The sequence below is a fragment of the Nycticebus coucang genome, chromosome 24 (assembly GCF_027406575.1).
Source record: "Nycticebus coucang isolate mNycCou1 chromosome 24, mNycCou1.pri, whole genome shotgun sequence".
Taxonomy (NCBI): Eukaryota; Metazoa; Chordata; class Mammalia; order Primates; family Lorisidae; genus Nycticebus; species Nycticebus coucang.
The window spans coordinates 11,721,576-11,747,399 of NC_069803.1; the positions used below are offsets into that span (position 1 = coordinate 11,721,576).

At 37.6% G+C, this 25,824-nt stretch overlaps 1 protein-coding gene and 1 non-coding gene across 2 annotated transcripts in view; both read left to right on the forward strand.

Moving 5' to 3' along the window:
* The window catches only part of TEX15 (testis expressed 15, meiosis and synapsis associated), a 62,947-nt gene extending 46,211 nt beyond the window's left edge, over positions 1-16,736 (forward strand). The window contains exons 6-8 of the mRNA XM_053578176.1: positions 1,579-8,879; positions 12,614-12,672; positions 15,440-16,736. Coding sequence (XP_053434151.1) covers positions 1,579-8,879; positions 12,614-12,672; positions 15,440-16,736 — 8,657 coding nt within the window. The remainder of the gene's footprint in view (positions 1-1,578; positions 8,880-12,613; positions 12,673-15,439) is intronic.
* On the forward strand, positions 11,513-11,616 carry LOC128576637 (U6 spliceosomal RNA). The gene has a single exon (XR_008377468.1). It is a non-coding gene; the product is annotated as a U6 spliceosomal RNA (small nuclear RNA).
* Positions 16,737-25,824: the final 9,088 nt, after the last annotated feature.

Sequence of the window (25,824 nt, forward strand, 5' to 3'; positions counted from 1 at the left end):
TGCATAATTTCTTTATACATGGGATCCTTTGTGGTTGCTGCCTTGTGATCCCTTGGGGAAGTTGATTTCTTCTGGTATTTCGTATTGGCATAATTTTTTTGTTGGTTCCTTCTCATGAGTGTTTTCTTCCCATTCACTTTCTTCTTCTTTTTCTTTCTCCTCTTTCTTCCTCCTCCTCCTTAATTTTGCTTTCCTCCATGCTTGGTTGATGGAATGGCCCCAATCTTCCCAAGAGCAGTTAGCAAGGAGGGGTCTTTAGTCTACTTCTTGGAGCATTCTGCAGGTCACAAGGTGACCTAGGCTGCAGCAGAGTCACCTCTAAGGCCTCCTGGAAATGCAGCAGTAGAGAGAGAATTTCCATTACTTTATTTATGTGTGTATTTATTTAGTTATTTAATTATTTATTTTGAAACAGAGTCTATGTCGCCCTCAGTAGAGTGCCATGGCGACACAGCTCACAGCGACCTCAAACTCCTGAGCTCAAGCGATTCTCCTGCCTCAGCCTCCAAAGTAACTGGTACTACAGGCACCCGCCACAACACCCGGCCATAATTTATGTTTTAGTAAAGATATTTTATAGTATTACTTAGTTCTGAATATGTTGTGAACATTTTATGAGAATTATTTTTTGTTTGTTAATTCTTTTTTTTTTTTTTTTTTTGAGACAGTCTCACTATGTTGCACTGGGTTGAGTGCTGTGGTGTCACAGCTCACAGCAACCTCCAACTCTTGGGCTTAAGCGATTCTCTTGCTTCAACCTCCCAGGTGGCTGGGACTACAGGCACCTGCCACAACACCCTGCTATTTTTTGGTTGTAGTTGTCATTGTTGTTTGACAGGCTTGGGCTGGGTTTGAACCCTCCAGCTCTGGTGTGTGTGGCCGGCGCCCTAGCTCCTGAGCTACAGGCGCAGAGCCTGTTAATGCATTTTTGTAAGTGCCTTCATTATTTGAAATTCCTTATGAAATTTTAAGAATACATTTTTATACATTAGAAAATAAATTTGCTTACATTTTCCAGGATTATTTTACATACATTATTTGCAAGAATATTTATTTCACTATGGGAAAATGTAGTGGTTTTCTTTAGCTCCTGAAAAAAACTTTTTGGCATTTTTTTTCTCCCCTACTTCTCTAGCTCATTCCCCTTTCTTTTCTTTTTTGTTCTGCTGTGGTAGAGGAGAAAGAAGCAAGGTAACTGTAGACAGGCAAACAGTTTTGCTTACTAACATGTATGTGCTATATTTCAAACATCTGAATATTGAAAATAAATATGACAAGACTGGGGAAAATGTTTTCTTCCTATTTAATTTTTCTATTTTTTTGTCAGAATTTAAATTTTCTAGCATGTACTCTTTTATTAAGATTCCTAAATTAGATCAGTTTCATGATTGCTACATCATATATACTTTATTAAATTGTTACTCATTTACTTCTCTCTTTCCACGTTTCGGCTGAAAATACATTTTAATCGTTATTAGATTGACTTTCAGTTAAAATCATCCTTAACATAGTTCACTTCTATTAATAGTTGTCTGTAGAAACACTTTTTCTTTGAAATTTTCTTTCTTATTTCCACAGAAAGAACATGTTCTCTGAATAACTGTACAGTGGCCAAAAGAATTGGAAAAGGGAAAGATGCTACTGTCATCTTTGAACATTTCAGGAAACCTGTAGACCCGTTTGCTCAGGAAAATTGTTCATGCAATACAGTAAAGTCAGAAATAGATTTTTCCAACTCAGATATTTCTGACTCCTGTGGAAATGTACAAAATGGAACCATTTCTATACTAGATACATACAATGGACAGACAGAGCACAACTTATCAGAAATTAGAGACACTTCTCAAGTACATGCACATGATTCAGATCTTTCATTTATGCCCAGTGATACCAAAGAAAATGTTAATGGTGACCATTTGTTTAATTGGACATATCTTAAAAATATTTTAAGTGGTCTTTCTGCTGCCTTTCCTCTTCAGAACAATATTGGCTCAAGCACAGTTATTACTTCAAAACTCATCAAAGACCCAAGACTGATGAGAAGAGAAGAAAGCATGGGAAAACAGAATGATACTACAGATTTAAAGGAGATTTTGCCCTCTGAGAAGAGTTTAGATTATGTTAATTCAGAAATAAAGCTGCCACCTATGCCAGCTGTTTCTGCCTCATCAGAAATCATAACTGGTGATTATGCTCTTCTCACTAATTGCTTAGATGCCCCTTGCTTTAAAATTTCTTTGGATGATTCACAATCTCATGCTCACAACATGGGCTCTAAGGACTATGACTGTACAACTCCCACTAAAATTACCATGACAGGACAATATAAGGACCAAGAGAATTTTTCCTTCCCAATTTCTTTGTCAAATGTAGTTTCAGAAATTGAGAACCAAAAAGATAATGAGGAAAAAGCCCAGGGAGTGCAACAGAGAAGCAACATCCCACTTGAACAGAGCAGTGAGCCACATAACTCTTACCAGTCAAAAAATGCTTCTATAGAAAAGTACAACAGTCAGACCTCTCAGGAATTACAGTCTTCTGATTTGAAAACTATATATCCCAGTAATCTCCCAATGTCTTCTGCAGGGTTTCCACTTGAAAAGAAAGAAAGCATAAATGAATACATTCAAAATATTGGAAAAATGAGAAACTTCACTGACCCAGAAGACAATTTCAAACATGAAGAAAAGAAGACTTGGTGGAAAGATCCTGATTATTTCAATGATGAAACAGAAATTTGTCCAATAGATAATCATGTTCCTTCATACCAAGAATATGAAGATGGTGACCATCTTGACTCTTTTGAGAAAAACTGTGATAAAATAATGGTTACTCAAGAGTTAGAAATACTGAAATCTTCCACACCTGCCCCAAACAATGAGGATGAACATCTAGCATTGGAATTACAAGGTATTACTTCAAGCGTTGAGAGTCTTTCACAAAAGCATCCTCAATACTCTTTGGAGTATGAAGATAATATTTGTACAAATTTTGCCATTGCTGAAAAGCTAATGGAACTGAAATTGGAAAAAACAAATGAAAATTGTGTTAACATTATAACTAATGATTTCCAAGAAGCAAAAGACATTCTCCAGGCCAAAGACATGCCCATTGATAGAGTTATTTCATCCCATGACATAGAAACAGCCCTTGAAAGTTCAAATTGTAACATAACTAGAGAAAATGTATGTATACATAGAAAAAATGAACCTGTGTCATTAGAGAGTATTCAAGGAAACTGCGGAGAAATTCATACTGAACACGAAAGTCAACATCCCACTGTGTTTCTTAATGCACAGTTGGACAATGATACATGCCTGGATGTTAATTTCAGAGAACAAGGAGATAATGATGAGGAAAACCAAAATGAGGCTAGACAGACAGACAGTACTTCATTCCCAGAAAACAATATAAAGAATATACATAGAGATGAGAAACAGGGTTTTCATATAGACAAAAATTTCACCAATATAGATGAAAGAAGGGAGAATAAAAATTACAGCAATGTAGAAATTCCAAGTTCTGAAGAATTTTCTACTCCATTTAACTTGATTTGGGAAGAAAAATATGTGTCAACAGAAACTACATTATTAGAGAGTGAAGATGCCATCAGTGGCATAGAACAAAAAGATGAGCAAAATGCCGGAAGTGTAGAGTATTTGGCTGCCACAACATTTCCGAAAATAACAGATTCTTCAGAGTGTGCTTCTTCCAGGGCTTCAGTGCAGATAGCTCATACTCCTATGCTGGCATTAAGCACACAGCATGAAGATTCCCACAGACATCAATTTGAAGAAACTTGTTCTGAGAGTCCAGATTTGGGTTTGTTGGTAAAACATAGGGCTCCTGATTCTGAAGTTAATATAGATAATGATAGATTACAGGACTCACTTCATCAGTCAAACAGTGAGAACTCAGTTCTTCAAGATTTTGAATTGGAAAATGAGATCGAAGTAGGATCAGAGCAAGGTGATGATGCTTGTCTATTTCAGCAAGATACAGAAAGCATCGAAGATGTATTTGATGAACGTGACGCCGCATATGAAATTCTGAAGTCCCGTATTGATTGGGAAGGTCTGTTCGGAAGCCACGATGGGAAGTCAGAAGTTTGGGAAAGCACCATAAGAAAGGAGAATAATGATCAGTATTATTATAAGAAAAGTATTCTTTCTTCTTCCACACGAAATAAAACAGAGCTCCTCAGCCCAATTTTACTTCCAGATCTACAAATTACAATTACTAATATATCTGGGCCAGGATTTAGCCCCACTGCTGACTCCCTTGCATCAGAAGATAATTTTTGGAAACGTGTAACAGAAGCCACAAAAGAAAGAAATAAAGAAGGGGGAATGCTAGGATTTGGTATATATTCCCAGCCTTCTGGTAATAATTCAGGTGAAAATGAAGTTGATGAAATAAGGCAGGAATCAGGACTAGTGAGTAAATCTGAAATCTCCCTTTCTATTGACTTAAGTCATAATATACATGCAAGTCATATGTCTGACAGACAAAACAGTGAATCTTTGTTTACCGTAGCGTCTACTGTCACAGGAATAAATGATGGAAGGAGGTGTTCCTTTACAAAATCAAAAAATGACTGTAACAATAGTAGAAGTGAAAAGGGGATGGAATTAAGAATTAACAAAAGAAAGTTAGGTGTATCTTCTAGGGACCAGAACATACCACATAAAGATTCAAAACAGCATGAAATCCTTGGAAAGAAAAGGAGACTAACCAATCCAGACCCATCTAAGTGTTTTTCTTCATTATCCCAAGGACGAATTAAAACATTTTCCTGGTCTGAAAAGCACATTAGGGGTGTCCTGGATATTCTAAATAGTGAAGCATCTTTATGTAAAAGCAGACGTCTTTCCAGAAAACTAGACAGAGCTGTTGTTCACTTAAAAAAAGCTCATAGAAGAGTTAATACATCTTTGCAGATTATAACTAAAGTGGGAGAGAAAAGAAAGGGTCCATTACCAAAATCCTATGCAATAATATGCAATAATTTCTGGGAAAGTTGTGACCTTCAGGGTTATAATTCTGTGTCTGAAAGAAGATACTATTCTACTAAGCATTTTTTGTCCAAAAAAAGATACAACAAACAGGGAGAGAAAAGAGCTTTAGGATCTGATGGTGATGAATCATTAACCCACGTGTCAAAGCACAAGTCTTATAAAACAAATGGAAAGAAAATCACAAAGTGTCTTTCCAAGAAAAGTGTGACCAGCAAGGTCTCCAAAAGTCACACTGTACATGCTAGAGAATTTTGTGATCGGGAACATCGTGAATCACAGTTGTCACTATCCTCCATTTCCCAAAGTACAAGTCAGTCAGCTTATAGTAATAACAATACTAGAAATCCAGGATCATCTGAACTTCAGCCTTTTCCTAGGAAGACTAGATACCTCTCTTCCCCTGACCACTCTGATGAGAAACTAAGTGAAAAAGAAAATCAAATTAATACAAAGTTTCTACCTAACATGAGTAATTTTGAAAAGCTTCAGAGCCATTCAGCACATACTAGAAAGAACACAACAAAAGAACACAATTGTGAGGCCAGTAGAGTAACAAGTGGAAGTAATTCAGTGTCTTTATGTTGCTTGAAGGAAAACCCAAGTTACAGCACAGACAAAAATTATGATGCAACTTGTATAGCTCACAAAAAGGTGAGAACTGACATACTTTTTTCAGTCTTAGAATCAACTATGGATATCTGCAAGCAAGGTAATCTTATTTTACCTGATTGTAAAAGAAACCTGAAAGTAAATTTTCCTATAGAAAAGTATACAGCTCCTATCGAGACTTTCAAACAAAGCATTATTACAGAAAACTTCCTTATGGACCCATTACACCCGACTTTAATAGCCAGCAAAAAATACAGTAGTCCTCAGTTGTTTTCAACTGCTTCAGTGACAAATAGGAAAGGAGAATTTTGGAAGTCTTACTTGGGTAAACAGAGAACTTTTGATACAGATTCTTTTGCAGCTTCACACTACCAGCAGATATGTTGTGGAAAGGAGCTTCTGAAGACAGAGCAGTGCTCCTCAGCTAACTGCTTCCTTATGGATGGCAATGAAACAAATGTCCCTGCAGAGTCACAGTTGAATCTAACCCCAGTAACTGAAGAAAGTAAAAGTTATGGGGAAAATGTAATGAAGAAACAATCTTCCATTGATAGTTCTCAGCTCTTAAAAGATAATATGAAGGGCTCTTCAAAAAGCATTGTAAAGAAAGACATTCAGGACAGAAAAATGTGGGGAATTAAACAAGCACAAAAAGCAAAAGATTCAGTTTGCAAAAGAAGCACAAATGAAGGATCAGCTGTTGAGACTGAGTACAAAGACGGAAAGAATGAGATCGTAAAAGAATCCTCCCACTTAAATAATAAAATGATTAAAAATAACTTGGTTGATTGTCATGTAACCATTAAAGATGCAGTCTCTTTGAATAACATAGTTTTTAACCAGCTTAATAAAAGAGAGCAGAAGGGGAAAATTAAAACTAATGGTGACTGTCAGTCTGACTCAACATTACATTCAGAAACAGCCTATATTTCCAAACCAGACATTCTAGGAATTCATAGCATGCCTGTTTTACATGCCCACTCTGAAATCTCTGAAGTCACTACTCGTCAGAAGTCCACATCATACACAAATGAATTAAATGAAAAACATGGCTCAGCTAATCACACAGCCCTTATCACTAAGCTATCTCAAATTTTGCGGAGGGCAGATGAAGCATCCTCTTTGCAGGCTCTACAGGAAGAAACTAAGGTTTGCCAAAAATTTTTTCCTTTATTTGTTGAAGCTTTTGAAAGCAAGCAAGAATGTTCATTTGAACAAATTGTGATTTCAAGAGAATTGTTGGTAGAACAAAACATGTGGAATAATTGTAGACACAAATTAAAACCTTCTGCTGTTGATACTTTGGTAGAACTTCAAATGATGATGGAAACTATTCAATTCATTGAAAACAAAAAAAGGCTTTTAGGAGGTGAACCAACCTTCCGAAGCTTGCTTTGGTATGATGAGACATTGTACAGTGAGCTGCTTGGCAGACCATGTGGATATCAACAGCAATCCAATTTCTATCCTGCTTTTCAAGGAAGGTTAAAATATAATGCATTCTGTGAGTTACAGACTTACCATGGTCAATTAATTGAATTGTTTGAAGAAACAAAAAGGGGAAATAATTCATACTATGCGTTCTTAAAATACAAACGACAGATTAATGAATGTGAAGCCATAATGAAACATTGTTCCGATTGTTTTGACTTTTCTCTTTCTGTTCCATTTACCTGTGGAGTTAACTTTGGAGATAGTTTAGGAGACCTAGAAACCTTAAGAAAAAGTACATTAAAGCTGATCAGTATATATGGGGACTCTCCTAAAATTCTTTCATATCCGGGAAAACAAGACCATCTGTGGATTATCATAGAAATGATCTCCTCAAAAGTTAATTTTATCAAGAACAATGAGGCATTAAATATTAAAATATCTCTTTATGGTCTGGAACATATCTTTTTTGATGCTGCAAAAAGTCTTATTTGGAAAGAGAGAAGAAAATATTTTAGCAAAAAATATTCAGAAAAAAATAGCAAAGAAATGATACTCAAAATGAATCAATGTGCTTACTCAAAGTTGCAGAAGATATATGATACTTTGTCTGAAGATTTAAACAGTGAACCAGTTTCTGATACTGGGGTGGAGAAGGATACTATAATTAGTTCCAGAAAGTCAGATTATCTAATGAACAAAGCAACAACTACCATAGAAAATGACAAGTTAAATAATACTTTGCTTTTACACCCAGATATTTGTTACATTAGTGAAATACTGGATCAAGCTGAATTTGCAGACCTTAAAAAATTACAAGAACTTACCTTAAGATGTATAGATCATTTAGAATTTTTAAAAAAATACTTCCAGATGCTACAAGAAGAAAACATAGATAATATTTTTATCACTGAAGAAAACGTTTTGGACATGGCAAAAAAACATAACCATGGGGCTGTAATTTTAAAACCTGAGGCTGTGGAAACATACGTTGAAATTGTCATGATCTCAGAAACAGTTCACTTTCTTAAAAACTCAGTGGCAAAGAAGTTGGACAAACCGAGGTTTCGAGGTATGCTTTGGTTTGATTTGTCTCTTCTTCCTGAATTAGTTCACTGCCAAGAAAAAATGGCTTCTTTTTCATTTCTTAAAGATAACTCAATAAATGTTTGCCTTGGGAGAGTGATAGAGACTTCTATTTCTGAACTTAAGAAAGATATGGATATTATCTGCAAATACAGTGAAGCTGTTAATGGCTCATATGCTCTTCACTTGCTCTCAAGAGAACTTCAAGAACTTTCGGAAATAAAAAAGCTTCTGAAGAAGTCTAAGTATTCTATTTCAACGTATATTGACTTTGTGCCATATATAATGTCTATAAATTATGGAAGCACTGTAACAGACTTGGACTACAACTACAATCAGTTTTCTATACTGCTCAAAAATACCATGTCTGCCCCTAAGAAAGACTTAGGGAAAGTGACCCATATTATGAAAATTATGAAAACAATTGAACACATGAAGATTATATGTGCTAAAAATCCTAAATTAACCATTTCCTTTGTTCTATGCCAAATGATGTGTAATAGAAAGAAGACTTTCCCACCAAAGAGAAAAGAAAACGGAAGTATGAATATTCATACTATAAAACCTGGAGAAAATATCGATAAATCTAGTATTTCTGTGAAGGTGTCCTTAATTCCAGAGTGTACAATTAAAAATGTTTCAAACTGCTCTAAAAAACGACCTATTACTGTAGACAAATGTGAAGATTCTGAGGAACAAGAGAAAAGTACTATTTCCCGCTGTAAAAAGCAAAAGGTACAAATGCTTTGAAATGTGTGTATTTTTGAAAACAAGTATGTGTTCTTTCAGCAAACAAGTAGTTCACAGAATTGTACAAGTTATTAAGTAAAGTATTGGATAAAGCAATTCATATTATCTATAAAATTATGATTGATACTACATATGGGAGACACTTTGCAAATGTCTACTTCTGTTTTTTTGAGACAGAGTCTCACTCTGTCACCCTAGGTAGAGTGCTGTGACATCACAGCTCACAGAAACCTCAAACTCTTGGACTCAAGTGATCCTCTTGCCTCCACCTCCCAAGTAGTTGGGACTACAGGCACCCAACACCATGCCAAGCTACTTTTTTTCTATTTTTAGTAGAGATGGAGTTTTGCTCTTTCTGAGGCTGGTCTTCAATTCCTGAGCGCAAGCAATCTACCCTACCTTCCTGGGCCTCCCAGAGCCCTAGAATTACAAGCATCAGCTACTGTGCCTAGCCAAATTAAATATTTAAATTTTTTAAACTTTTTTTTTCAAGACAGAGTCTCACTATGTCTCCCATGGTAGAGTGCTGTGCAGTCACAGCTCACGGCAATCTCAAAGTCTTGGGCTTAAGCAGTTCTCTTATCTCAGCCTCCCAAGTAACTGGGACTACAGGCACTCAGCTATTTTTTGTTGTTGCAGTTGTTTAGCTAGCCCAGGGCAGGTTCGAACCCGCCATCCTCAGTGTCTGAGGCTGATGCTATAACCACTGTGCTATGGGCGCCAAGCCACGGACCCAAATTTTTTAATTTGGTAACATTTCTTGAGAAGTTTTGAGTTTTAATAGCTTCTTATGAGAAAATTTAATATTATGAATATGAGTTAAATGAGTAACCAGTATTTATTGAATAGCCTCAATCTATAACGTGCCTTTACCTAATGTAGTGAATATTAAAAACTGGCTAAATGATACCTGTCTTCTTGACTATTATTATCCAGATGGAGAAATAGGACAGATATTTTTCTTTCTTTCTTTTTATATATATATATATTTTTTTGAGACAGAGCCTCAAGCTGTCGCCCTGGGTAGAGTGCTGTGGCATCACAGCTCACAGTAACCTCCAACTCCTAGGCTCAAGTGATTCTCTTGCCTCCACCTCCCAAGTACCTGGGACTGCAGGTGCCCGCCACAACGCTTGGCTGTTTTTTTTTTCGGTTGCAGCCGTCATTGTTGTTTGGTGGGCCCGGGCTGGATTTGAACCCACCAGCTCAGGTGTATGTGGCTGGCGCCTTAGCTGCTTGAGCCACAGGTGCTGAGCCAGGACAGATATTTTTCAATAGATGATTATCAAGGAGTTAGAAGAAATCTTATGTGAAAATAGTTTAACAAATTTTACATAGCATTTAATATGCACTTGGCACTATCCTAAAGATTACATAAAATATCAACTCATATTTTCAAAAACCTTCATCATGTATCTACTATTACTATCTTACTTTGAAGATGAGGAAATCAAGGCATAGAAAGATGAAATAATTGGCTTGGCGCCCATAGCACAGTGGTTATGGCACCAGCCACATACACCGAGGCTGGCAAGTTCAAACCCCGCCAAAGCCAGCTAAACAACAATTACGACTGCAACAAAAAATAGCTGGGTATTGTGGTGGGCACCTGTAGTCCCAGCTACTGGAAGGCTGAGGCAGGAGAATTGCTTAAGCCCAGGAGTTTGAGGTTGCTGTGAGCTGTGACGCCATGACACTCTACCGAGGGTGACATAATGAGACTCTGTCTCAAAAAGAAAGATGAAATAATTAACTCAAGGTTATGGAGTTAATAAATGGGCACACCTAAGACCTAAAATCAGCCAGTTTGGTTCCAGACCCCATTCTGACGTTTGTCCCTGTTCTCTGTTTAAAGGCTTCTCTTAAAAACTTTTCAAGAATTCTTTAGTTCGGGCGGCACCTATGGCCGAAGGAGTAGGCTGCTGGCCCCATATATGGGAGGTGGTGGGTTCAAACCTGGCCCTGGTCAAAAACTGCAAAAATTAAAAAAAAAAAAAAAAAAAAGAATTCTTTAGTTCAATGTAAAGAAACTATATACAAAACAAAGACTAGTACTCTTTCTTTGCTCAATTCTAATTATATCCGTTAAACTAGTTCTGTAAACCAGAAATGTAATCACCATCTGTTATACTGTTTATAGGAAAATGCTTAGTAAACAACCAGTGTATGCACATACTTCCAAATCACAAGAACGCAATTTGTATACTTCACATCAAGAGTAAAGTAAGGAGCCAGGCACGTTGGCACACGCCTATAGTCCTACTATAGGCTACTTGTGAGCCTGAGGCAGGAGGATTGCTTGAGCCTAGGAGTTTTGAGTCCAGCCTGAGCAACATAGCAAGATCCTGTCTCAAAACAAACAAACAAAACCAAAAAACTATAAAGTCAGAGTGATACTTAAAAAAGTTTTGTAGGTATTGAGAAGAAAAGCAAAAAAAAGCTTAGATTCTTAGGGAAGATTTATTTATTTCATATAAGAACACAGACCAAAGCTTTGCCTTAAAGGAGAAAACATCAAAAGAAGGTGAAAATGAGGGTGTTTGAATTATAGAAAATAATGTGAGCAAAGACACTTTTTATTGACATCATTTGAGAAATTAGTTTTAACATTAAGTCTGGTGCTCACTTCAGCACATACACTAAAATTGGAACAGTACAGAGAAGATTAGCATCTCCCCTGTCAAAGAATGATATACAAATTCATGAAGTGTTTCATGGTTTTTTGGTATAATAAAAAAATTCAAAAAATAAGTCTGGCTCGGTGCCCATAGCTTAGTGATTAGAGCATCAGCCACATAAACTGCAGTTGGAGAGTTGGAACCCGGCCCAGATCTGCTAAACAACAATGACAACTATACCAAAAAATAGTGGGGTGTTGTGATGGGTGCTTATAGTCCCAGCTACTTGGGAGGCTGAGGCAAGAGAATTGCTTAAGCCCAAGAGTTGGAGGTTCCTGTGAGCTGTGATGCCATGGCACTCTACCGAGGGTGACACAGTGAGAAAGTGTCTCAAAAAAAAAATAAGTCTGGTCCTGAGTAAAGGACTACAGGAGAGAAGAAATAAGAAACATTTTAAAAATAAAAACGTAAATAAGTAAAATGTAAAAACAGTCTAGAACGATTTAGCTTGGTAAGAGTAAGCTAAGGATGAAGAAGATTGTTTCAGATTATAGGATGTCTTAAATATAAGCCTAAGGAGTTTTGAACTTCCCTTCTGTACATGTTGAAGTGTAATGCCATGTTTTCAATAATGTAAAGGGGAAGGAGATTCTGAGTATAGAGGTATAAAAGCAGTAAGTCATATCCTACTTCTATAGAAGTACTGAAGTAGTAAGTCAGCCATAGCTTAGAAAAGGACGCTGTTTTGCAAAATAGAAAAGGAACATTCCTTTGAATGTCAAACATATTTGACAGACTACTTAAAGAATTGATGGGGCATAGCAACAGGTTTATTAAGAAGGGCATAAAAGAGGAAAGAGTCATAAATGGCCTCCAGAAGTTAGTTTTAGGATGTGGAAATAAGAATGTTGAAATTTTTTTTTTAAAGTTAGTCCAAACGTGAAATACAGGAAGTCCAGCAGAGTCCCTGGTTGCTTGAGGGGGAACAGTTTAATTTAGATAATGACCCAGCAAGCAGTTGCGAATATCTAGCACTAAATAATAAAGACGTTATTTTTTGTCATCACCAATGTTGATTTTCTTTGTATCTTTTTAATATAGGTAAACGTGAAAGGTGTCGCAAAAATCAGCAGAGAAAAGACAGCATACAAGCATCCAAGGTAGGAATTGCCATCAGCTCTATCTGAACAAAAACTAAACAAGTAGGGTAAACATTAAGGAACTAGAATAAAACAATTATTTGTATAATTTTAGTGAATTAAGCTAAAGAGAAGTTTGTTTCAAGTCATATAATGTCTTGAGTTAACTCCAGGGAATTTGAACTTCATTTTGTAAGTAATAGAGACTAATGTCATGTGAAATGTGTTTTTCCAATGATGCAGTGATTTAAAGGGTAAGGAGAACCTGAGTATGATTAGAAAAAGTAAGAAGTAAGTTAGTGAAGGCTTAGAAAAGGGAGATTGTTTCACATAATAAGAAATGAAAATTCACATTTGATAGACATTATTTAAAGAAATGATGGGCGGGGCGGCGCCTGTGGCTTAGTCGGTAAGGCGCCGGCCCCATATACCGAGGGTGGCGGGTTCAAACCCGGCCCCGACCAAACTGCAACCAAAAAATAGCCGGGCGTTGTGGCGGACGCCTGTAGTCCCAGCTACTCGGGAGGCTGAGGCAAGAGAATCGCTTAAGCCCAGGAGTTGGAGGTTGTTGTGAGCTACGTGAGGCCACGGCACTCTACCGAGGGCCATAAAGTGAGACTCTTTCTCTACAAAAAAAAAAAAAAAAAAGACATGATGGGTCTTAGCAACTAGTTTACTAAAAAAGAATATAAAAGAATAGGACATAAGTGAATACATGACTTATTTTTAAACCTGTGGATTTCACAGACCTGCAGACTTCAGAATTTATTAAAAGGGTATGAATCGCCAACTTACATTACCATGTGGGAACATTAATAAAATATATGTTTCATAGACACGTATTAACCTTTTGACTGTAAACAATGCCTGTAGGAGACCCAACAAGATGTTCCTTTGGTGCAGATGACTCCTGTGGGCATGTTCTGTTTCTGAGAGCTCCTCAGGGTTAAATGTACTACTGCTTCACAAAAGGGTGTCTTATTATTGCAAAAAAGGAAGAAAATTATCTCAAAGGCTAGTTCTTTAAACTGAATAAGTAATCTTTATGAAAAACTGACTAAATTATATTTTTCTCATTTTGATATAAAGTGGCCACCCTAGATTTGATGACAATTCTTGTTTCATGCAGCTCTGTAAGTTTTTGAATTTGTGACTAACTTGTTTTTTTCTCCATTAATTTGTGAAAGATATTGAGTAATATAAAATAAAAAGGAGAAATATACAACTGCATACTTGGTTTTGCTTCTCTATAACATTTACTTTATTTATAGCATATATGACTGAATAGTTGTGTAGTGATATAAAAGTGAATAGGCTTAATTACAGAGATAATATAAAACCAGTTTATAATCATCTTAGTTTTATTAACTAAATATGGGCATTATTAGTTTCTCAAGCTATGACTCAGCAGAACAATGGTTTCTACTATATGGTAATGTAGGGGGCTGTCTTCGTAGCAATAAATATGCTCTAAGAGACTGACAAAAAAGGGCAGAACAGCCAAGAAGCTTTCAGTCTCTAAAATCAAGACACCACTGAAACACTGGAAATGGAGTATAATCAAATTTAATACTTTATGGGAATCTCAGAGTATGGGATTGGGTGACCACATAAGTTATTTGCCTTTTGAAGAGGCTGGATTCAGTAAAATACAGGGCTTTGTGTTTCCTGCATGTGAGAAACAAATTCTAGGCCAAAGATGAATTCTTTTGATTATAGAGAAATATTCTAGTGAGACTCTTACCTTTTTTTTTTTTTTTTTTTGAGACAGCTTCTTAGTAGAGTGCTAGGGTGTCATACCTCACAGCAACCTCAAATTCTTAGACTCAAGCGATCCTCTTGCCTCAGCTGCCCAAGTATCTGGTACTATAGGTGCCTGCCACAATGCCCAGCAATTTTTTTTTAGAGACGAGGTCTCACTCTTGCTCAGCCTGGTCTCAAACTCCTGAGCGTAGGCAGTCTACCCGTTTCGGTCTCCCAGAGTGCTATGATTACAGGTGTGAGCCACCATGCCCAGCCAGAAACCCCTATCTTTAAAAAAAAAAAAAATTTTTTTTTTTTAATTAGCTGGGCATGATGGTGTGAGTCTCAGCTACTTAGGAGAATTCCCTGAGGCTATGAGTGTATCAGTGCAATCCAGCCTGACAGATTAGAACCTGTCACAAAAAAAAAAAAGAATGAATGAATTTTATAGATCCATAAAAAGCACCAAAAAATATAACAACTTTGGGGACCTGTATTAACTGTCTAGCCCTAAACATTCCCATATGGATACTTCTTTCAGCCCGCTTGAGACCATCTAAATTTAGGTAAGAATGCCAAGGATATTAAATTGGCAGGAAATTCTGGAGGTCTGCTTTTCCTAAATCATGGATGAACAGACAAAAACATCTTAGACTATTATAACAGAGATGGAAGAGATCTTACGGGGCAGGGAGAGGAGAATAGCTGGTAGTTTTATCAGTTACATATATGTGAGTAATGAAGATGTCAACAGGTTGATGGTATATAAAATTAGAAACTACACTGTACAATTCAGTAGTGATAGTTTCCTACTTTTAAAAGCCTTCTATCAAGAAATGTCTAAAGCACAAAATCTGTTACAGTATTAGAAATACATGTAAAATGTGGAGGATATTTTCAGCAGGAAAAGTATTTAAATTCAGTGAGAAAATGTAAATCTTAAGAACTCTTCTCCTGAATAAAAATGTCAAATACATATTTGCGTTAAGATTTTGTGACACTGTGTGTTTAAAGCTGTTTATATGTTATGTGTTACACTTAATAGGACTACAGAATTTCATCCCAAAAGTGAAAACAAAACAGAATCGAGTTCATCTGACAATCTGAAAAGAAACTACGTATTTCCAGAAAAGATTGAAATGCAAAGTTTACTGCCTGGATCGCTTTTACCTTTAAAGAACCTAAAAGACACGTGCTCATTAAAGGCAGAAGGCAAAATAGACTTAAGTAATGTTTCATTTGATACTTCAGAACACTTCACTGGAGAACAGGGCAATTTAATTAGAAAGAAGAAAAGAAATAAAAAACTTCATGCTGCTGAAACAAAAAGTGGTAAGAAAGATTGTACTGCTTTTGCAGTTTGTGACCAAGAAAGTGTAGAGGGCACATTTTCAAAGGACCATGAGACATTTTCACAGAAATTTCTTAAAAATTCTCCAGATTCCACACAACAATCTTGTCCTTTAGACACAAAACCAGAAGCTGCTGCTTCTCTTGTGCCTAATGCGTCTGTGCTCTCAGAGCCTGCTTCCCATTTCATGAAGGATATTCATACCAATCTAGAAATGAATGACAAAGTCTTAGAACTTCAAGATATTGAAATATTAAATTCGTCTATTAAAAATTCCACATGTTCCACATGCACTTCTTCTCCAGAACCTGTATTTATCCAGGAAAAAATTCCCATTCCGGAAATAAATAAAACACAGCCTGCAAAATCTGAGTCAGAGGAAAAGTATATTAAGGATACACTGAATCCCAGTACTATTCCTTTTGGAGCACCTGGACACTTAACCCTTAATGTGACTCAAACAGCGGAGTACTCTTTTTCTGAACAGCAAAATGATGAAAATTCAAAAGTCCTAACTCAGAACACTGCTACGTATTGGAATGAACTTCCACAGTCTGCATGCACCCCAATATATAATTCTTCTGAGCATTCATTTGGCACTTCATATCCATACTATTCTTGGTATGTTTATCATTATAGCAGCAGCAATGGCAGTGCCATTACCCAGACACACCAAGGGATAACATCATACGAAGTACAACCACCTCCTGGGATGTTGACTGCAATTGCAAGTACTGTCCAAAGCACACATTCTAATCTTCTGTACTCACAATATTTTAGTTGCTATGGTGGGGAGCCACAAGCATATGGCTTTGTGCCAGTGAATGGGAATTTTCAATCTCCAGTACCTATTTCTTACAATTTTCAGCAGCCAACTTTTTCACACTATGCTTCTCATCAGCCATTACCACAAGTTGCATACTCTTACCCTCCTAATCCAACTGTGCTTCCAGAAGTTCCTTGGATTTATAGTGAGTTTCACAAGTTTTAATGCTTATTCACTGAGTTTTTACTTCGTGCATTTATGTAAATGAAATTCACAATAAGAGATGAGGTACATATATATGTATATGGCGTGTATATATATACACACAGACAGCATGCAGTCATTTTTCTATGCAGATTTACAGAATTGTTTATAGGTCAAGTACAGTTGAATTGTGTTGTCAGGTGGAAATGTAGTTGTCAAATATTAAAAAGACCTGGTAATATGTCCTTCAGTAAAACCAAACTTCAGGGAATAGTTAAGTAAATTTCAGTTAATCCATATAGTGAAGTATAGTAGAACCAATGAAAAGTTTACAGAAGTTTGACAGTTTTTGAAACTATGTCTATAAACTTGTGTGTGAGGAAGAAAGTGCACAGACATATTGAAATGAAACACACCCGTGTTTTAACTGGTTTATGCAGGTAACAACGTTTAGAGTGTATAGAGAACATTGTCCTGTGTTTTTAGCTTTTCTCTGTGAAGCATAGGTTACTTTGATAATTGGAGGAAAAAATAGAGTAAAAGACCAAAGTAGAAAAACTTCAGTTGCATAAAACAGCCTTTCTCTTTTTCTCAGTTTTCAGTGCAGTATCTTGGTATAAGTAAATGGAGGTAATTGAAATGTACTAGTAAAACTACTGTATAGTTTGCTGTGGAACTTGAAAATTTTTCTCGTTTAGGCTGGAGTGAGCTATGATCACGCCACTGCAACTCCAGCCTGGGGTATAAAGCAAAACTCTATCACTTAAAACAATAAAAAAAGGAGGGCAGCACCTGTGGCTCAAAGGGGTAGGGCGCCAGCCCCATATGCTGGAAGTGGCGGGTTCAAACCCAGACCTGGCCAAGAAAATAAAATAAAATAAAAAAGGCTGGGCTCAGTGGCTCACACCTGTGCTCACGCCTGTAGTCCTAGCACTCTAGGGAAGCCAAGGCAGGAGGATTGCTTGAGTTAGGAGTTTGAGACCAGCCTGAGCAAGAGCCAGGTGCCTATAGTTGCAGCTACTTGGGAGACAGACAGGAGGATTGCTTGAACGCAGGAGTTTGAGTTTGCTGTGAGCTAGGCTGACACCATGGCACTCTACCTTGGGCAACAGAGTGAGACTCTGTCTCCAGAAAAAATAAAAAAATAGTAGTTCCAGAATCAAATCCAGCTATGACTCTCAAATCTTTTTCTTTTTTGTTTTTATTTTTGACTCTCAAATCTTAATTGTTATTACCACCTTAATTACATTAGTCCAATGAAAATAAAAAGAAACATTTATTATCATACCCAAAAGTGACTCCGGAGCTGGCAGGTCCGAATCCAGCCTGGACCTACCAAACAACAATGACAGTTACGACCAAAAAATAGCCGGGCATTGTGGCGGACGCCTATGTCCCAAGAGAATCGCTTAAGCCAAGAGTTTGAGGTTGCTGTGAGCTGTGACGCCACAGCACTCTACCCAGGGCGACAGCTTGAGACTCTGTCTCAAAAAAAAAAAATTGGAGATAGTTACAATGTTATAAGCACATCTTTTTGTTTTGTTTTTTAAAAACAGTACCTTGCTCCATTGCCCAGGCAGGGTTCATCATTATAATTCGCTGCAGCCTCAAACTCATGGACTCCAGCAATTCTCCTGCCTCAGCCTTCTGAGTAGCCAGGACTGCAGGCCTGAACCACCACGCCCGGCTAATTTTTTAATTTTTTTTGTAGAGACAGAGTCTCACTCAAGCTGATGTCAAAAACTCCCAGCATCAATCAATTCCCCTGCCCCCGCCTCTGATAGTGCTAGGATTATAGGCATGAACCAACACACCCAGCCTGCATATCTCTTGAGTTTTCATGAGTGCAAATAATCCATAAAATAACCTCTCACACTTACAGGAACTGTACCTTAAAGAGGTGTGAAAATCCCTTCGATACATTCATCACGGTTTTGCTCATGATGCTTGTATTCATCAGTAGTAAATGGAACTAAAGAAAAGTGCTTACGTGAGCCCATTCCAGGCACACGTTCTTTATTACATTTGATTTTCAGAGGATATCTGAGAGAGATGTAGGAATATCATTACTTTACAGATAAACTGCTCCTCAGAGAAACTTAAATAACTTTCTCAGGCTCCTGTGGCTACTAAGGGGCAGATGTGCACTTTGAATTCTGATCTCCTTGGCTCTAACTTGTGGTTCTTTCCACTATATTATTATGTACCATTAGTCGCTATCATTAATTCATCCAAATCTTTGTCGATTTTTTTCTTCCAGCTCCATGGCAACACGGATCCTTTCAGCCAGGACGTTGAAAGTAGTCTTCTGTCTACTGAAATAAAGGAGATATAGCAAGTTTTTTGAAGTATTTTTTAAGTTTTTTTTAATTTTAACATTTGACAAGTTTTAAATATGCATAAATATGGTAGAAAACATAAATCATACAGTCCTTGTATAAAATGTGTAAATCCAAGTGTAATAAGGTAATAGGAAATCAATTTCTAACATCTTAAATACTAAAGTTATTTCCATGCAATTATAAAGGGAGTTAATACAACTCATATGATTAAGGTTAAGCACTAGTGGTAAAATCTTTAAAACTAGATATTTTTTAAATTTTTCAATATAATGTTTATGGTTATTATGCCATTTGAGTTGGAATATCTTAACATTTTATTATAATTTTTAATTCTGTGTCTGATGTTGAATTTCTTTATTTTCCATATTTCATAATTTTTACTTGTAAAATACTTCTTAGAAAAATTGGTTTACATACCTTGTTTCCTGAAGTAGAGATTTTTTTTAAGTTTTATGTTTAAATGGTTGCAGTTCATTATATTGGAACTGAAGCCTTTCTATGCCTTTTTCAACAAGAGCTATTTCTGTAAGTTTACTTCTTTCATATCTGTATTCACAATTTTCATGATTCTTTTAATGATTTTGTAGCAAATAGAAGAATGTTTATTGTCTTATTACAGTAATTTAAATAATGAGGCACAAATACATTTGTTTTGATGTTCTGGGTATAGATTTTTTTTTTTTTTTCAACATTCTGCAAAAGTAAAAAGTCTCTTAAGCTGGCTGCCGTTGCCTAGTGGTTAGCATGCTGGTCCTGCATACCAAGGGCGACAGGTTCGAGCCTTGCCTGGGCCTGATTTAAAAAAAAACCAATCTCTTTTTTAGTAATAAGCATCTGTAAGACAACAGGCTGCAGTACGTAACTGTGGTCTCGAGCTTTGTCACAGTTCATACATTACCTTTCTTACTCAGCTATTACTGTTTTCAATAAGACCCTAGTCAGAAAAAGCCCTCACAGATGGATAGACCGTTCCCACGTGCTAGTCAGTCCTAAATTTGACAAGAGATTTGGTTTGGCTGATTCTAAATAGCTAGCAAAACTTCAGTGTTCTTGCAGACTTTTTGTGCTGGCAAACTTTTTATGTTATCTGGCACAGGCCTCTGAGGAGAATGTAATTCTGCTTTATTTATGACAAATTAAAATTTGTCAATTTTTCAATTCAGAAAGAAATTGAGAAACCCCAGGATACAAGCTGCTTTTGTCACATTCACCAAACAGGGTGGAATTCAGAACACTTAGGCTTCTTTTTTAACATACAGATCTTTACAGAGGGAAAGACAAGCAAACAACTATAACTAAAGAAATAAAGTAAGGCATTTGAAAAGATGATAGAATTAAAGTAATACTAAAATAACATTTACATTTTATCCATGTACTTGTTTTATTTGAAAAGACTCTGTTAAATCAGAACTCCTGAACAGATATGAAACGGTAATTTTAATTTTAATTTTAACGGTATTCAAAAAAGGAATAGCAGCTATTTGATTTATGTTTGCCTCAGCCATTTGATTTATCTTTGATTATAAAAAGATGTTACAAGGCTTATTAAAAATATTAGTAAATCAAAAGTTAAATAGATGGCATATTTGAAGCATTGTTTTTATTCTTTGTAGTTTTATAAGAAGGTTAAGAGGGTAGATAGGAGTTCTGAGAAACTATCACAGGAGTGAGTGGTCATGGGATAGTTTTGAAAATAAGAGGGAGCAGGGAAGGAAGGTAGAAAGAGCTGCTGAGGGATCTGGGGGCAGATTCAGCTTCAGGGTTTTGTCTAAACATACTCCATCAATATTCAAACTTGGTTTCAAAACACCTTAGTTAAGAAGCAAATATGCGGTCTATTAATGACTTTTAAACAACTTTCAGTTTCTGTTGATGTATTTGTGACATTTTTATTTCATGGGTTTTAATATCTTCAAAGAAAAAACCTTATAATAGTCAGTTACATTTAAAAATATGAAAAATAGAATATTTTCCGCCTCAAGTCTTTGTACTGATTGTGAAAATAGAAAAAAATGGAAACTGAGCAGACATTATAAGCAAAAAATCCTGTTTGTAAATGTTGTTTTGGAATTAAAAAATTATCTGAATAAACGGCATTCCTTCTAGTTTCAGAGCTTTTTTTGTGTTCCTGAGTAATACTCATGTGAATGTTCCAAGGTTTACACATATTCATTACATGAAAAATAATCCACGAAGAACTAACTTCATTAGTGTCTTAGTTCGTTTTGCGTTTCTATAAGAGAATACCACAGGCTGGATAACTTATAAAGAAAACATATTTGGCTTACAATTTGGGAGGCTGGAAAGTCCAAGATCAAGAGGGCGTAACATGACGGGAGGCGTCACATGGTAAGAGGACCATGTGGGAGAGCTGCTGTTTTCCCAAGGTTGTCATCCTTAGTTCTAAGTTTGCGATACATGCTTTCTAAATCTGTGCATATCCAAACCTACTATTGAGGTAATTTCAAGCTAATGTCTTCCTCAAAGACATTACTTAGAATAATGACATAAGGCTTTACCTTTCCCCTCTTTTTTTTTTTTTTTTTTTTTAATCAAGATACAGCCTCCTCTCCTTTTATCACTTTAGGCGTCACAGCTCACAGCAACCTCAGACTCCTGGGCTCACATAATCTCTGCCTCAGCCACCCAAGTTGCTGGGACTATAAGTTCATGCCACCATGCCCAGTTATTTTTTGAAATGATCCTGTGTTACCATGTTGCCCAGGCTGGTCTTGAACTCCTGGCCTTAATAAGTCCTCTTACCTAAGCCTTCTGAGTCTCTGGGTAGACCCACATATTTTAAAATTAGTTAATTCTAAGAGTAGTAACTGAAGACTCCTGCTTAGCAATTGCTAGCTAATGAAAAGAAACTGGGAAATTAAGGGATTGATTACTAATGTAATGTAGACAGGAGAATTGTATAAGGGTATATATACTCATTTCTCGTTGTGTAAGCTCTGGTCTCTGCTTTATTACTGTCTAGAATTCCAGTTTTATTTATAAGAAGTCTCCTTTGAAATATCCTGTGTAACCATTCATCTCAAAAAACTGTTCTAATTTGTTGTCATGAGAAACGGCAACAGCATTTATCTTCAGATTTGTAACTCCTTTTAAAGACTATATTCTTTCATTAAATAATAATTTAGGCTGGCTCAAGCGACTAGGGTGCCAACCACATACACTTGAGCTGGGGGATTCGAATCCAGCCCGGGCCACCAAACAACAATGATAGCTGCAACCAAAAAATAGCCAGTTGTTGTAGCGAGTGCCTGTAGTCCCAGCTACTTGGGAGGCGGAGACAGGAGAATCGCTTGAGCCCAGGAGTTGGAGGTTGCTGTGAGCTGTAATGCCATAGCACTCTACTCAGGGCAACAGCTTGAGGCTCTGTTTCAAAAAAAGAAAAAAAAATTTAGGCTATGACATTCCTTTTTTTTTTTTTTTTTTTTTTTTTTTGTAGAGACAGAGTCTCACTTTATGGCCCTCGGTAGAGTGCCACGGCCTCACACAGTTCACAGCAACCTCCAACTCCTGGGCCCAAGCGATTCTCTTGCCTCAGCCTCCCGAGCAGCTGGGACTACAGGCGCCCACCACAACGCCCAGCTATTTTTTGGTTGCAGTTTGGCGGGCCGGGTTTGAACCCACCACCCTCTGTATATGGGGCCGGCGCCTTACCGACTGAGCCACAGGCGCCGCCCATGACATTCCTTTTTAATGTGAATGAGAGTCAGTGTAGAGAAGATGGTCTGTCAATTGAGCATGTTTGGCTGAAGATTATCTACATTTGGTCAGCAGTGAACATCTGACTTGTGCTAGAAGTATGCGCTTCTAGTAGGCTGTTTTTCAATCTTTATGTCAATGTTATGAAAGTATTTTACTAATTTTATAAATAAAATAATAAATTAATAAATATCATTTATTCAGTAAATTCATTTATTCAGAAGGCCTTTTGATATATTTCTGCACCTCAAGCCATCCTTTAATTTTTAGTATCATTGGTTTGAAAAAAATACAAGATCCTGGCAGTGCCCATAGCTCAGAGGGTAGGGTGCCAACCACATACACCCAGGCTAGGGGGTTCAAGCCCGGCCTGGGCCAGCTAAGCAACAATGACAACTGCAGCAAAAAAAAATAGCTGGGCGTTGCGATGGGCACCTGTAGTCCCAGCTACTTGGGAGGCTGAAGCAAGAGAATTACTTAAGCCCAAGAGTTTGAGGTTGCTGTGAGCTGTGATGCCATAGTACTCTACAGAGGGCCAACATAGTGAATCTCTGTCTCAAAAAAGAAAAAAACACAAGATCAGATTTAAATCTCTCTCCATAGCCAGCGTCCTGCCTGTGATGTCACCACTTTGGGAGGCAAAAGGCAGGAGGATCACTTGAGGCCAGGAGTTCTCAAGATGAGGCTGAGCGACATAGCAGGACCCTCCCCACTCTACAAAAAATCTAAAAACAGTAATCTGGGCTTGGTGGTGACCACTTGTAGTTCCAACTACTCAAGGGGCTGAGGTGAGAGGATGGCTTGAACTCACAGGTTTAAGGCTATAGTGCAGTGTGTTTCAATCTTTTTTTATCTCCTGGCACACTCGCACCTATAATTAAAACTTCCACAGCATATTGAAATTACATGGATAGAAAAAGGAGTTTTAAAAAAGAATATATGACTCGGCGCCCATAGCTCAGTGGTTAGGGTGCTGGCCACATACCCTGGGGCTGGTGGGTTCAAACCTGGCTTGGCCTGCTAATCAACAATGACAAAAACAATAAAAAAAAAAAAAAATAGGCTTTGTGGCAGGCAGCTGAGTCCTAGCTACTCTGGAGGCCAAGGCAATAGGATTGCTTGAGCACAGGAGTTTGAGGTTGCTGTGAGCTATGACTCCCACAGCACTCTCTGCAGGGTGCCAGAGTGAGACTCTGTCTTAAAAAAAAAAAAAAAAAGCTAGGGCTCAGCGCCAGTGGCTCAAGCAGCTAAGGCGCCAGCCACATACACCTGAGCTGGCGGGTTTGAATCCAGCCTGGACCCGCCAAACAACAATGACGGCTGTAACAAAAAATAGCCGGGCGTTGTGGTGGGCGCCTGTAGTCCCAGCTACTTGGGAGGTGAAGGCAGGAGAATCACTTGAGCCCAGGAGTTGGAGTTTGCTGTGAGCTGTGATGCCATGACACTCTACCCAGGGTGAGAGCCTGAGGCACTGTCTCAAAAAAAAAAAAAAAAAAACCTAGGTATAAAAATGTTTTTAAAGATATAAAGGACTCTACTATCATAGTGTTGTACTGAGGAATTGGAACAAATCTTCCTTCTGAAGTCAATAAACAAGGATAAAACATTATACGTAGCATCTTCTCTCATTTCTTTAGGTAATTTCATCTCTTTTTTGATACATTTGCAAAGGTTTTTTAGAACCACATTTTTGGGCCGTTAGAACCACATTTTTGGGCCGAGAGAGCAAGAACTATGTTTTGTTTTGTTTCTGAGACAAGAGTCTCCCTCTGTCACCCTGGGTAGAGCACTGGAGTCATAGCTCACAGCAAACTCAAAACTTCTGGGCTCAATTGATTTTCTTGCCTCAGCCTCCTGAGAAGCTGAGACTATAGGCTCCTTGCTGCTATACCCAGCTATTTTTTCTATTTTTAGTAGAGGCGCATCTTGCTCTTGCTCAGGCTGTTTTCCAACTCCTGAGCTCAAGCGATCTACCCACCTCAGCTTGACAGAGTGCTAGGAGTACAGGCATAAGTGAACGCGCCTGGCCAGAACTATCTTTTAATAGTTGTGGCTTGTTTTGAAATTGAAAGAAAACTTTTCCAATTTGACTTTATTTTAATTCCTTTTTTTCTTTTAAGGCACAGTCTCACTTTGTTTCCCCTGGTAGAGTGCCGTGGCATCATAGCTCTCAGCAACTCTTAGGCTCAAGCGATTCTGTTGCCTCAGCCTCCTGAATAGCTGGGACTACAGGAGCATGCCACATCACCCAGCTATTTTTAGATATGGGGTCTCACTCTTACTCACGCTGGTCTCAAACTGGTGAGCTCAGGCAGTCCACCTGCCTTGGCATCCCAGAGTGCGAGAATTATAGCGTAAGCCACCATGCCGGGCCTTAATTTTTTTTTAATTGCTGGGGATTCATTGAGGGTACAAAGAGCCAGGTTACGTTGATTGCATTTGTTACGTAAAGTCCCTCTTATAATTGTGTCCCTCACCCAAAAGTTGCATCACACACTGTAACACCCCCTTTCCCTCTGTACTCTCACCCACCATGTACTAGGTCATTAACTTATAAGAATTGAGTACATAAGATTCATGCTTCTCCATTCTTGTGATGCTTTACTAAGAATAATGTCTTCCACTTCCATCCAGGTTAATACAAACAATGTAAAGTCTCATCTTTTTAATGGCTGAGTAGTATTCCATGGTATACATATACCACAGCTTGTCAATCCATTCTTGGGTTGGTGGGCATTTAGGCTGTTTCCACATTTTGGCCATTGTAAACTGAGCTGTGATAAAACAGTCTACTGCAAGTGCCCTTATGGTAAAAGGACTTTTTTTTTTTTTTGTAGAGACAGAGTCTCACTTTATGGCCCTTGGTAGAGTGCCGTGGCATCACACAGCTCACAGCAACCTCCAACTCCTGGGCTTAAGCGATTCTCCTGCCTCAGCCTCCCGAGTAGCTGGGACTACAGGCGCCCGCCACAATGCCCAGCTATTTTTTGGTTTGCAGTTCAGCCGGGGCCGGGTTTGAACCGCCACCCTTGGTATATGGGGTCGGGACC